We start from the raw sequence: 15177 nt of genomic DNA on the forward strand, positions 1-15177 counted from the left end.
CCTTGTTTGAGTGAGGAAATGAAGAGATGGACGAAGACAGACATGCCAAGCATTTCACCTTTGTCTGCATGCACAGCAGTGACGTCACTGCAACCCCCCAAAACATGATGTCATCGGCACAAATTCTGACCAATCAGCATGTCTCATTAGGGAAAATGGCTTGCTAGGTCACAGTTCACTGAGGCCGCATTCTGGGTGAAAGACAACAAAGAAGTATTGATGGAGGGGAAATGCCCCTCTGCTTGATGGCTTCACTCCAGAGGCTAAACTGCAGGAACTCCTGAGGAAACGTTAACCTGCTGTTCTGTGGTTGGTGCCAAGAGGAAGGAAGCTGGTGCAATGGTCACAACTTTTTCATTGACCAATGAAAGCTCAATTTGTTTGTGTCAGATGTAATGAATGTGATTTTGTGTGATTTTTTTATGTAATTCTTTTTTTTAAGTCTTTCAAAAAATAAACAGAAGCATTATTTCCTGTCGCCTGGGACAGCCCTGATTTTAAGGATTAATTTGTTAAAGTCATTACCAATTTCTTTTGCGAAATTGAGCAACAACGAAAAACTGCCTTAGTTTAGTTTTTTACATTGAATCTTAATTTCATGTATTCATTTTTGAAAATAAAGTTCTTCAACCACTGATAACCCCCCAACACACACACTTGTTTATCTGTTTCACCAGGTAATGACCTCTTCTTGGTGGCCGTGCATGAGCTGGGCCATGCCCTTGGTTTGGAGCACTCCAACAACCCCTTGGCCATCATGGCCCCTTTCTACCAGTGGATGGAGACTGAGAACTTCCAGCTTCCTGATGATGACCTGCAAGGCATACAACGGATTTATGGTATTAGTTTTGTCCTGAAAGCTCTTGCTCCTTTTTTTCTTGAGTGTCTGTCTCTGCCTTAATTCAAACCGTTAGGGGCTTGTGAGGTAAGAACACATTCACACCCTTAAAAGTTGTTTTCTTCTTCTGTTTTTTGATGCAAGAATTCAGTATTACCAGCTTTTTCTGCTTCATTGTTTGTTAATATATTTATTTGTTACCATATTTAGGTGTTTTATACATATTTAGCCTGACTGCATTTGTTGCTTATTTTTGGAGATTTTGTGCCATTTCTTATCAAGATTTATTTAGCATATAGTAGTAGTTTTAGCATTTAAAGTAGGTTTTCTTGCACCATTTCTCACCTACATATTGTAAAAAAAAGATTTCAGTTTAGCTTTGCATTACAGTACTTTCTTAAAGTTTTTGTGAATATTTGACAATTACGGCTACTTTGTGTTAGGTATGTTTTCATCATTGTTTCTGTATTGCACGTTATACAATTTATGAACTTGAATAACTAACAAAAGTAGGTGGAGCCTGCTGAGCTCCTCATCCAACATTCAAAACATTTGATTGACAGATTCCGTGTTGCAGACTTTAGCTAAGAGCGCCTCCATCTGGAAATCATCATCCTGCCTGTCAGATAAAGAGATGACAGCTGCCTCTTCTACACTCACACAACCTCTTCTGCTTCTCTGAAGGTCCACGAGGCGGTGGTCCCACCAAGGCCCTGCCAACAGTGACACCCCGCCGTCCAGATCACAGGCCTTTTCCACCAACCCCTCGCCACCCTGACCGCCCTAGGACCACCGACAGACCAGACACTTACGGGCCCAATATCTGTGAAGGCAACTTTGACACAGTTGCTGTGCTGCGGGGAGAGATGTTTGTCTTCAAGGTAAGCATGTGGACCAGAAAGAAGAGATGGTTCTCCCTTTAGTCATACTCCTAGACTTTAGCCATGTAGCTTCTTCAGTGCTTGAAATTCAGTCAACTGGATCTATAAGTCATTTGTAATGAATCAGTTTAAGACAAAAGGCGTGTGTGGCAAGAAAATGGTCTGTTTTCAATTAGGAACCTGTGGATTGTTAACCAAAGGAGCCGGTGTTCCTTTATGAGTTTGAAGGCTATTAAAAGGGGGAAAGAATCAGGCAGGTGTGTCTCTTAAAAAGCCCCTGGACTCACACAAAACATTCAAAAGACACTAAGTAGCAGTGAGCTGTTATCTTAGCCTCTAGCTTTAAGAGATTTGTCCAAGAAACCTGTCAGAATATAAACCACTCATTTTTTCCAAAGCTGGGTTTTATTCTTTCTAGAAAATTGAGGTATTTTAGATGTTATGGAATCCAAACTTTCCCCTATTGGTCATTAAACATCTGCTTTGTGTTTTCAATAATTGGTTTAACAACATTTTACCTGTCAGTGTACGTATTGCAAGGGAGCTTTCAGATAGGACCTTAAGACTTTGGACATTTTGTTCAGTGTTTTTGTGTGTGTGCTCGTTTATCTTGGAGATAGTCCATGTAGTATTCAGAGGTGAATAATGATGTGTATAGTGAGTGGATTTGTAAAGCTGGAATGTCCAGGAGCAAAGTAGGTGTTTTCTTCTTTTGCACTCGTATCTTGGAGTGTAGGTGTTTGTAACGCCCAGCAGCACTTACAGGACTCGACATCCAGCTGCCTGGAAATGAGCCACAGGGTTTCATCTCTGTCAGTACCTCCCAGACTCCATCCCAAGTTAAGAAACATTTCTAGTTTGCATCAATGTGTTCAAACATCAGAGTCACCGCAGCAACAGGAAGCCAACAACAAACAAAGCAGTTTCCTTTTGCATGCATTAGGGTAGACCTTCATTTACACAGAATCTACAATGTCCAGCCAAGTTTGTAACTAAGTTTGTAAGAGATTGACCACAAAAAGTAAGAAAATGAAGATGTTAATAAACGAGCCAAGACATGAAGATGAACTTAAATTAAGGGGGATCTTTAGGTAATCTTAAAGACCCACTCCAATTTTCTTTCGATTAATTGTAAAATCCCTAGTGGTCTTATTAAGACTATGCCGTTTTTAGGCAAAATTAAAAAAACGTGTTATTTTCTACAACATAGTTTCTGCAGTGCGACAGTAGTTCATTAAAAAGTTGCCTCTGAGTTGTGGGCTGTTGGTATGGAAGTAAGCCTCCACTGATTTCCCATGATCATTTTGTTTACACTACCTCCTGCTAGCTTACAGCCCCAACCTAACATTACCAGTGCAGCAAAAATTGATTTGAATAAAGCAATACTCACAGTTTTAAGCTTAAACTGTTGTATTTATGTCCTCCATCATGAGAAAAATTTTACCGGAACATGGTAAAAACACATTTTTCATTGGGGTGGGTCTTTTAACTGACCTCCAAAGTTGTCAGTTGAATTGGGAAAAATGAAAATAAAAAAGTTCCAAATGAAAAACAAAGTAGATGTTGCCAGAAATTACCTTGCAGCAATCATGAGTTACCAAGCACAAAAAAGGCAACTCCACAATACAAACTATTTCAGCTAATGTGGCTCATTGAAACACAGAGTCAATGTATCCATAGAAATGATTACAAATCATCCCCAAAAAGACAAGTAACATATCCATATCCCCAGAGGCCAAAAAGTCCACTCAACTCATTTACAAGCATTCACAAAAACATATACAAAACCCAGACAGCTGAAACACTGAAGGCATAATTCATACTGAAGTTCTGACTGGACAGCCAATTATTTATTCTTTGCACTTTGATGACAACAAACTGCTAAGATGATTTTGTTTATTCTAAGTGCAGTTGCAGTTGAAACCTAACATTTCTGATATGTCCCGGACAAGCCCCCGGACAAACCCCCTATTAATAATGTGGTTCATACTTTTTGTTCTTAACAAAAACTATAATTTATGTTTATAAAAACAACCATATCATGTAAAGAATCAAAATGTCTCCATAAATGGCAGACTCGAAAAAAAAAGATAAAAGTTGCATACTTTATTTAAAATCTCAAAACAATTATAACCTCATGACAGGACTTAAAGTAAATTCTGGCAGATGTTGCTCTAATATTTTGCAGAGTAAAACTATTTTAGGTGTGTGAAGTTTGTTAGTGCAGTCCTGTCTATCAAAAGAATAAAGAAGTTGTCATCTTGAAGAAAGCTTCCTGACTCTTTTTTTTGTGTTTTGCAAGAGAGACGAGTGAATAAAAAAATCAAAGCTGCTTTTAAAAGTCAGACTCTCACTCTCAGATCTGCTGCGGTCTGGTCAGGACAAATATGGACAATTCAGCTCTCATTCACTTTGCTCATGTCAGACCACATAAACTCAGTCCCCTTGCTTTGCTCTCTGCTCTGAACATTTCCACACCGGTCCGCTTTGCAGCGCCGTTCTGTCTGCCAGCATGTCCTGCGTGAAGGACGAAACAAGATGTGCTCTTCAGAAATAAGCAGCACTGGCCATTTTACTGTTACATTATCCAGCGCACAAAAAGCTCCCCTGACTCACCACTTACAAATTACTTCAAGGGCTTCCGGTGCAAGCGTACCTGCCTGTGCAGACAAGGTTTAACTTTTCACAATCCGCCATCTAGTATTTAAGTGGTGGTGGTGCAGAGGTTGAGTGGTCAACCTCTGATCAGAGGATGTGCTGCCCATGTGTCAAAGTGTCCTTGGGTAGGAAGACACTGAATCCCACATAGCTCCTGGTAGTCACAGATTTGCACCTTGTGGCACCATCAGTGTGCTAATGTACTAAGTACTAATACACCTTTTATCAAATAAAGATATGTCTTTTTCCTTTGCTGTGTTCTCTTTACAGAGCAATCCCAGCTTAGTATTGCAAATGGACTTGAAAACTTTAATGTTCTTTGCTTAGGGCCGATGGTTCTGGAGGGTACGCAGGAACAGGGTTCTCGATAACTACCCCATGCCCATCAGTCACTTTTGGAGGGGTCTGCCCGGTGACATCGACGCTGCATATGAAAGGCATGACGGCAGGTTCGTCTTCTTTAAAGGTAAGCTCAACGCATGTATCCTCCTTTTTAACGTGATCGTGTCTGGAGCTTTAGCTCCAGTCTTTACATTCTTTCGACTACCATAACTCTTCAACCATTGGTGCAATTGATGCAATTTCAGCAGATTCTACAGCAGAGAAAGGCAGCTTTGCACTGATATTCCAACCTTTACAGTAGTGAAGTGTTTACACATAATGCAGCGGATTCTGTTGCATAGAAAAGCGGCTTTGTGCCATCATTGCAAAGGTTAAAGGGTTAAACCTTGATGTTGACCGTATCTTGACGCAGCCATTGTATACCACTCATTCCAGTAAAGTCATCTATAGTAGTAGAAGTAGTGTGTTTCCAAAGTGGTGACCAGTTTCTATAGAATTAAATGAAGCCATCTTAGGATAAAATGTTTTACTTTTTTTTCTTACTTTCAGTGTATTCCCCCTTTTATAAATTTATAGACCATAAAAACCTATATATCCTATGCTCTGCCACTAAGTTATTCACCAACTGGATTTTTTTGTGCAAAAAATCTATACTGAGCAATATTTCTTTATTGCAATTTCCTAACCTCATGTCTAAATGCTATCATACTGCACTATTGAGACCAATTGTGGGTCTCTTTTCATCTTTTGTAGATAATATTAAAGATATACGTAACCCCGCATGTATAGGATGCAGAGGCACCTAATAAAATCTGCAAGCGGGGAATAAATCTTTTTTAGCACAGCCCATTATTTCTGCAGAGAGTCACGGAGAGCACCTTTGTCTTTTACAGCGTGAGATGAAGTTGTTGAATGAAAAAGCAAAAGCTCAGCCTTTTGGCTCCATGAGCTCGGGACAGCTGTTGATAATGAGAATGATGTCATTGGTATAGGCACGCCACTCAGCGTGACACTTGGCAAGAAGCCATTAGTGAATAACCGGCCAAACCAAATGAGAAGGAAAGAAGGAAGGATTATATAGAGAAGGAAACTAAACATGAAGTGGGATTTTAGATGAGGCTGTCAGCTTTGTTTTACCCGTCAGTCACAGTAGTCATTTTCTTGTTTCATGTAGATAAATGCTGGCTTTTTGGCACATCGGAGTGAACCCTAATATTCCCCTTTGGCATGTCTTTAAATTTGAAAAGTAGGGGTTTAGATGGAAGGGGAAGAGCTGTTCGACCCTTCAAAAGAAGTACTTTGACATTTAAAAGACCACACCACCAATGACTTTAATAAGGAAAATAAGATATTTTTCTTAATTCGAAAATCGTCCAAAATTCATACAGGTTAATCATCGAGTCGGTATGTAAAGGAAACAGATAGGTATCGAAAAATGGATCAAGGACTGAGAGTAACAGCAGTGTCTGTTGAAAACCACATATACAAACAAGATTACATTAAAAGTAAATACCGTATTTTCCGGACTATAAGTCGCCCTTTTTTCATAGTTTGGCAAGGGGTGCGACTTATACTCCGCAGCGACTTATATTAGAACTAAATTGAAATAAATACATTGTTAACGCTCCTGTTATGTTCATTTGTGAGGAACAGAGATGATGTTCCTGGGTCAATTTGATGTATGAGGTATGTTAAGTGTTAAGAGTATGTTAAGTGACTCAGAGAATCAGCAAACTTTTTTTTACAGTAAGATCTTGAAGGCTAACAACATAATATTCTATTTTCCAATGATTTCATAGATTCAGAAATGCTATAAAAATGACAACTGCTTCTACAAATACAGGATGAAAACAGAGTATTAGATAGCCAATGATGCTTCATGAAAGGAATAAATAAATAAGTATGAGAAAGAATTACTGTGAAATTATGAGATAAACAGTCTGCCATGATTGTGTCATATGAGTTTGTGCAAGTTATTAGTTGTTGGTCTCAGATTTTGTCAAATAAATTTCCCGTCAAAATGCGACTTGTAGTCCAGTGCGACTTATATGTGTTTTTTTCTACTTTATAATGCATTTTTGGGCTGGTGCGATTTATACTCCGCAGCGACTTATAGTCCAGAAAATACGGTAAATTGGTTGGGAAGTAAACTGATTTCTGACAAACTGTCAGTTTCTCTTCCTGTTGTGCTCTCCTGTCTTTGGCTATTTATGTCCATGTGATGAAACAAAAAGAAGTCCTTTCACAAGCTTGCTTCTACCAAGGTGGGTCAGCTACAATTGGCTAATGGTGACTACAGCAGTATCCTCATCCCTCGAGCCAGAGATTAACAGAGTGTAAAAGTAAGCATGTAATGTTAAATTATCTGTAGGAATGCATTTCATTGTGTGTGCAGGTATCATTTAATGGAGATCTAGGAAAACTAAAGGTGTATGGAATAAAGGAATCAGATCTTTGGGTCAAAGATATTTTTTATTGCTTTGGAGAGCAGTATAGAATGAGTCATTTAATTCTCCATCGGGGTTGTGTAGCTGAAGAACCCTGGGAAGCAAAGTGTTAACCTTAGCTCTCTCCGGATGCTGAGTGTAGGGCTTTCATTTCAAACATGGAGTGAGGGGCCGGGGGTGGGTGGATGGGTGGGAGGCTGGAAGGAAGCTGATAGCAGCCAAAAGGAGACGTAATGGAGGAATGAAGTCCCTTCATCTGACACTGTAAAACACTAAAACCTTCCCTTCAGCTGTCCCAGCCTGACACCAGAACCACCGCTTCTAATGGCTAATTACAAGCCAAACCCCAAATCCTTACTCAATGATGTCGTATGAGAGCCTGCCAACAAATCATTACAGCATTCTCATAATTTACAAGTGTGCAAAGGAGGCAGGTTTGGTTGCTGCGTTTGTTCTTATGTAGAGGTGCCAAATAACACAAAATGTACAGTCACAGTCTTTTCCTTGCCAGTCAGAATGTGAACATCTGTCTGAATTTGCATAACGCTTTTGCCGTCATTTCTAACAGATTGTATTTGATCCTTTAAGGTCTTTTAGTGGATGAGACAGTGGAAAAACCTGGTTTGTGGATCAGCAGTCATCCTTATTCTTATTTCTTTTCTCTTCAGGAAACAGGTTTTGGATTTTCAGGGAGGCTAACCTTGAACCTGGCTATCCACTGGAGTTGGTTGATTTTGGTCGTGATATTCCTTATGACCGAATAGATACAGCTGTCTGGTGGGAGCCATCCGGCTACACTTACCTCTTTCAAGGAGACCGGTAAGACTTTTAAAAGCATTGAAAAGAAAGCGAATCTCAGTGAGTTTTACTACCTTCAACACCAGAGATGTCTCGGTCAAAAGCTACAACATCACATTAAAAGGGATGGTGGATTAAGTTTAAGCTTTAGGCCAGTCTTCTTCTTTCTTCCTTTTAGTCATGTCGTAACTTTTATTAATTTTAATTTATATTTACTGGTTAATAACCCAATTACAAATAGTGTTTGCAAAGATTTGGGCTCAGATAGATTCAAGAAAAAGTGGATTCCCACATTTATAATGTGAATTCCAGGTTGATATGATACGTTTAGTTTGAGTGAGAAGGTCATTAGGTCCCTTGAACTGTGGAATTCTACAGAACAAACAGAACTTACAGAGTAATGTCCACACTCCAGGTCTGTAGGGACAATCAGAACGTCTATGGTGTCCCTACTCAGCAAATTTCTCTGTTGTTCAGACAGTAATGATGTTCTGCTGCCGGCAGGTACTGGCGCTTCAATGAGCAGTCCCGCTCAGCAGATGTGGGATACCCAAAGCTGATCAGTGTCTGGGGATCCTCGGTGCCCTCTACTCCTAAGGGAGCCTTTCTCAGTGACGATGGAGGTGAGCTGAAACACAGAATGCTTTCTAACTGAGGGTGTGCTTGAATCTATTACCAAGTGTGATCGTCCATTGATCATCTCACCTTATTTTGTGTTTTAGCGTACACTTTTTTCTACAAGGGTTCCAAATACTGGAAGTTTGATAACCACCGTATGAAGAGCGAACCCGGCTACCCCAAGTCCATCCTCAGAGACTTCATGGGATGCAGTGTGGACTTGAATCCAGACAAAGACACCGACTCGGGACGTAAATACCCAGATGTTAACCGGCCGCCATTCAACCCAGACGCAGGTAAAGACAGTGACAAAGGCAAAGATCGGCATGAAGTGGATCGCGAAGGGGAGGACAGAAAACCAGGCAAAGGCTCCGACAAGGACAAAGATGAAGACTATCGTGAAGGTCGTGAAGAGGACACGAACGAAGTGGACGTGGTGCTGAAGGTGGATGACAGCGAGGAACGGACCATGAACATTCTGATGGTGACCATCCCGCTGGTCCTGGTGCTGTGCATCCTGGGGCTGATCTACGCCATCATCAACACGCTGCAGAGCAAAGGGGCACCCCGCCTGCTGGTGCACTGCAAGCGCTCGCTGCAGGACTGGGTCTGACACCTGACTAAAGGATCCACTGGACTCTGAACTTGAACTGGACTTTGGATACCTCCTCTTCTTGAATCCGGATCTCTTTCCAGTTATCCATCCATCCATCTCAAGGCTCTGTGCTCTTGCAGCTTGTAGTGGTAGTAGATCCCTGCAGATCCTGTACTGAAACACAGCCACACGCATCAACCATGTCCACATTCACACACAGGCACACACCACAGAAACCTCTCTTGCCTCCCATGGTGCTCTACAACAGGGTGACTGCAGTCTATTTATGAGAGAACTTTGCACATTGTTTTTTTTTTCATGTTTTTGTTTCGGTTCATTCTGTGTGACTTTGTTTTGCTGTTATTATTATCTTTTCTAAACCTGGAAGCGTTTTCTATTCTCACTCTTGTTTCTCCACCTTCCTCTGGTCTCAGTGGGGGGGTTTTCCAGTCTGAGAAATTTCACATCTGCTCATGTCATTTCACATAGAAAAGCAATTTATAGATGGACCGCCATGCTTCAGGTATGGGCTCCTCTCTTCACAGAACATTATATCAGAGACGGGGAGGAGGCCTAAAACCTGAAAAGGATTGGTTGACTCCTAAAACATGACGGATCCTTTAATGATCTGCCAAACTCAAAGATCTTGAAAGGAATCTTCTGACCATTACAGATCAATTAAGTGTTTTTTTTTCCCAAGAACACTCTTAAAATCTTACAGTGTTGAGGATTTTAGTATTTTGAACTGGGTATATCTCATCAACGTATAGAAGCAGATTTGACCCTTCCTTGTATTCAGAGCTGAAGCATTGAAACAGATTTATAGTTTTGAAACTTCTCCAAATTTTGCTTGCGATGCATTACATCGCCTGGGAAACCTGGCCTCTGAGGGGAACCTGTTCATCATCTGCTTACGATTTTACACTTTCAAGAGTCGACTGTCAAAAGCAACTATCTTGTTGACGGCATGTTTTCAATTGAAAACCTAACAAACAAATACTGAAACTTTGGCTCCAACTATTGCTCTCACTGCTGCAGCTCGAATTCCAATCGGACATATTCTTATGTTGGAGTGAGTTTTTGCAACATCACAATTTAATCAAATGTTTAGAATTTTAATGGGTTTGGTCGTCTGATATCTAAATATCTGAGATGGAAAAATGGCTTCAGTGAGCATTTCTGACAGCCTCGGAATGCCAACTTTCAGGAAGGAAGAGATTTAAATGGCGACATTACATAATAACAGGGTCTATACTCATATGAACCAGGCTCACCTGGTTTTCACACCTGTACCTCTTTAAATATGAACCATCTCATCCTTCATGCTCTGCAATACTCCACAGATAAGACTTCTAGGTTTTTGCTCTTGAAGAAAAGTTATTTGTCCGACAGAAACCCTGAAAACCTTTTAGGTTTTTGTTATCCGCTACACTAATAACCAAACAGCTTTCAGGCTTCTTTAATGTTTATAACTTGCAGAACTCACTTTTGCAGAAAGTGATGTGTTTTTACCACAAGAAGTTTGGGGTCTCAGCTTCTCAGCTAGTTCAGTTTCCACCAGGTTTAGATAAACAAGTGATAGGCGCTGAAGTTCTAATAAAGATGTGCATTTCCTCCTTATCTTCTGCTCCCCTCTGCCACCGTAGATCTACCTGCCGCATTTCTAGAACACAAACTATTTTAGGACCTTCCTGGCTGAAGGGGTAAACACTTTTCTTCCAGTTGACAGGAAGCAGTTTTCCTTTTTTCCCATCAGCAGCAAGACATTTTCTTTGTGTTGCAGAGGAGATGAACTAATGCGGAAAGTCAGCTGACTGTGAAATTACACAGGAGATGAGCGCCGACATAAACCGAGAAAGTAAAAGGCAAAGCGTGGCGTGAAACTTGAGCTGCAGGAGGGGGCAACTAATGTCCCATGCAATTCTTAACAGGCATCTTGCTTTTTTTATTGTAAAGAAAGCCCTTGTGATGACCTATAGTCTTAGTAGGATGGGGTAACTATAAGGACCAGGGTGGGCTCAAACCCATGAAACCCAGCATGAGCACAGACTAATCCTCTTTATCAAAAACAGCAGGTGTGTGCAAATGCTGTTAACCCATGAGACCTCTAACCCAAACCTTTGACTCCCACTCTGAAAACATTCACTGCTCCCTTTTCATCCTCCAAGAACAAAGGAAGAACAGGCGGAAACATTTTTATTAACCATTTAGCCGACGTGTCAGAAAGCATTTGAGACAATATCATTTTTTGCAAAGCCGCTGCTTTGTTTAAATGCACACCTGACAGCTTCTTCTTGATAAAGAACGTTTGATTTCTGAAATGTTTTACTGAGTCTGATCCAAAAATTCATTTAGCCATTTAAAGTCCCACTCTGATCATCTTTTGATCTATTTTCAAAGCTTTCCCAGTGGTCTTTTGGCAATACCATTTTTAGCCTAAATCAAAAACCTGTGTAGTTTTTTAAGGGCATAGTTTCTGTCAGAAGTAGTTCATTAGAAATTTGCCTCCGAGTTGCAGGCAGGACTGTTGGCATGGAGTAACACCCCCCCCCCCCCCTCCACACACACACACACACACACACACACACACTACCCTTACACCCCCAAACTAACATTAGCCTTGGGAAAAAAAATGGCGAGAAATATTGGAGCTATCTAGTCATAGTTTTAAGCCAGATGGCGGCTCACACAAGGAAAATCAAGACGTACACGGATCTATCGGATGTATCAGCATGGAGTGGAACAGGGAGCTTGTGGCGTATTTTTTTACATCAAAAACAAGGTCCTAGGAACCAAACTGCCTTCTGTTTTTGCAGATTTTTCCCAAGCAGTGTGCAGTTTTTGTTCAAAGGATGGTCTCTTTTGAGCTGTATCTGTGTCTCAACTAAACTTTTTTTGAATTCAAAGATGTTGTTCTCTTCAAGCAGCTTTTTAGATAAACGCCTTAAAGTGAAATTGAGGATCAAAACCAAATAGAAGTTCGACTTCAAACTAAAAACCTGAATGGGCGGAAGGCTTATCTCGGCCAGCGCTGGGGGTGCAGCTGAGATGGTCAAGCTCAGGTTACACAGCAGTGGACGGGGAGGGTGGAAGGAGTTTCCAGCTGAAATGAGGGGGGGCTGGGGGGCGGAAGCTGACCCCGTCTCCCTGAGCTTGCAGAGTTTGGATCTCAGGAATTAGGAGGGGTGGGAAGAAGAACAGAGAGAGCTCGTGTGACCCAAATTCTTCTGCTGGCTCAACATCATGCCGACCAGGCAGGAAACTAGCAAGCAGTAGCGGACAGGCTCTTTTAGGGTGGGTTTGGTTGAGAAATGTGAACATTTGTTAGTAACATCTTATTGGTTTGGTTGAATTAGGAAACTTTTATTCAGAATGTCGCATTTCTGGTTGAGATTTAAAGCATGAAAATGACATTGTACCCAAAGACGATCTGTCACCAGACATCTTTCGATTAATCAGATGTCGGTCTCTGCATGTTGCTAAGAAACAGTGTGTCACTCACTGCTCTGTCATTGAGACGTTTGTGGATGGAGATAGGAAGCCGGAGCTAATCAGTGTTAAAAGCACTCGCTTCTACTCCACTGTGGACTGTCCTCCCCCATCCTGCTCCCCATTGGCCCATCGATGAGACAGCCGAGTGTCTGGACAAGCTCAGAAACTGCAGACTCACTGCAGAAGACGGGAAGCAGTAAATGAAGATCTTATTTGTCAAGCTGTGTCTTCTGGACAAACAACACAGAGTAACCACTACAAAAGGCTGAATGTGCTTGAGTCCACCCCACTTTGAGATAGATCCTCTGTGATTCAGCAGATTTTTTCGGTTGGTACCGCTCATTCTCTCCGGACATCGAGCGGAGGAGAAGTGCTGAGAGGTCAGGAAAGAAATCCGTCAGGGTTGATTGATGAACGCAGAGTTAATCAGTGCGGCTCTCCATCAGCGAGGCCTCTTCTCCCACTGTAAATCTCCCAGCCTTTCTCCATCTCCACCCATCTGCATGCTCAGCCCAACCCTTAAAGCTCGGGGGGGGGGGGGGGGGGGGGGGGGTCGTAACAGCAACAACAATGGCCTCCTGTCTTCCACTCCCTTCATTTTCTCCCTCAGTACCCCATTAGGAAAGAGAACAGACTAGACAGAGGACTTTAGAAAAACAAAACTCCTTTCTTCTTCTCTTGAGGCTTGGAAACAAGACTCGACAGTCACATTTCATGCTGGATAGCGTGACGTATCTTCATTGTCATTGTGAGGTACGGATCAGTGATGCAAGTGTTGGTGAGGCTCAGATGTGCTGAGCTTGTCTCAGCTTTCATCTCTCTCAGGATGTGTCTCTGTAAACGATGCACGCAGAGCGTTTCCGCCTGCCGTCTTTCCCTTTGTTGTCTTTTTAAATGAGGACTTCTCCCAACATCTCTACACTCGTTCAGAAGGTGGAGATTCTTACCCGGTTGCTAAAGTTTCTATCATTTTGCCTCCTGCTGTTTCCATGCACTAATAACCATGAGTGTCCATCCAATCAAAACTCTTCCAAGAAGACTGAATCGACTCATTACAGACCGAAAACAATTAAAAATGTATAACTCATGAACAGGACAAGTGTGCTTCAGTTGACAGACATAAAGGACTGTCGATGTACAGTTGCTCCTCTCCTCCCAGAATGCATCAGCCAGCACACTCTGAAACCACTCATCTCAAACCAGCACTCTGCCAAGTTGAGCGCTCACCGCGGGGACGGACTCCGAAGACATCTGACAAACGGCTTTCACTATCTTTGTGCAGCAGATCAGCACTTATTGTGCCTCAGACACTGAAACTGTTGAGCCAGCTACTTAAAAAAATGTCTTTGTTCACTGTTTGCAGCTACAGTTTGGTTCAATGACTGTGTGGGGAAACACATATCCTTAATTACAAGATGAAAGAGCAAATAGGCCTGATTACAGTAAATGAGGTTACTGCTTGTCTTGATGATTTTTCTGAAATTGATTTTATTGTTACGCATTTTTCCTTAAAACTTGATGCAAATTTTTGTTAACATTCCAATAAATTTTGGGATTGGTTTTAGTGTTTCTTATTCTGTAGGAAATGTAAGATTTTATACATTTGTTGTGTGTTCACCTCTAGTTGAGTGTGTTAACAAGCCATGCTGGACATGTACACATTAAAATTGCTCAGAGTAATCTTCCTGGTTGTGTTTTTTGTGTGGTTAAAGCAACAAAAATATGATTTCTGAGAGTTTGACGCTACAACTCTACACCCACCCACAGTTCTTCCTGGGGTGAGGTCACTGTCAACTGGGCCTAGTTTCCTGTCTCACACGGGACAGGAAGCAGAACGGCCGTATGGGCTGGGGGAGGTGGAAGGGGACTGGCAGGAAGCGCTGAGGAAGTTACCCGACCACTGGAACAGCCTATAAGAAACCACACAGGCAATGGTGTCACACTGGGAGGAAATTCATTGTTCACTTCAGTGATCTGATATTTAAAAAGTCGGCTGACCAAAACAAAACGTGCCTGCAAAACCAGATCTCACTGCCTAAATAATCACTCAATCTAAAGCTTAAACCTAATGCAGTTTTATTCTAATCAATGAGTGTCAAAAGATTCCCAAACCTATTTAAACTAAAACTGTTCCAGACTGCCTGTAAGGGACAGGGGCAGATGATTTTGTTGCTGTGGACGAGTGGAATTGGGGCTTAGAATGAGATGTAGACCTGATACGCCTTTAAGTGACAGTCTGAGGGCCAGGCTAGTGTTTGCATGTGTGAGGACAAGCCAGAGCTGCAGAGCATCAGGGGCTGGCTCCTTGATGACAGCTTGCTTTGTGGAAGGCTGACTGTCCACAACTCCAGAGGCAAACACGGATTTTCTTGGGTAACTAAAGCTGCTGTTAAAAACTATATGAGGCTGGAATATACTGACTATTGGATGACACACTTGTGTTGCATTGTGGACAATCTATCCCAATTATCCATTAAGATCTTCACATAGTTCCTTTGTTGCACGTTG

At 41.7% G+C, this 15177-nt stretch overlaps 1 protein-coding gene across 1 annotated transcript in view; it reads left to right on the forward strand.

Annotated features, from left to right (window-relative positions):
* mmp15b (matrix metallopeptidase 15b) overlaps nucleotides 1-9564 on the forward strand; it is a 30786-nt gene extending 21222 nt beyond the window's left edge. The window contains 6 exon segments of the mRNA NM_001104883.2: nucleotides 678-839; nucleotides 1523-1719; nucleotides 4705-4843; nucleotides 7835-7985; nucleotides 8469-8587; nucleotides 8687-9564. Of these exon segments, the coding sequence (NP_001098353.1) occupies nucleotides 678-839; nucleotides 1523-1719; nucleotides 4705-4843; nucleotides 7835-7985; nucleotides 8469-8587; nucleotides 8687-9195 (1277 nt within the window). The 3' untranslated portion in view covers nucleotides 9196-9564.
* Nucleotides 9565-15177: the final 5613 nt, after the last annotated feature.

The sequence above is a fragment of the Oryzias latipes genome, chromosome 3, assembly GCF_053564925.1.
Source record: "Oryzias latipes strain Hd-rR chromosome 3, Olatipes_Hd-rR_3.1".
In the NCBI taxonomy this organism is placed as follows: Eukaryota; Metazoa; Chordata; class Actinopteri; order Beloniformes; family Adrianichthyidae; genus Oryzias; species Oryzias latipes.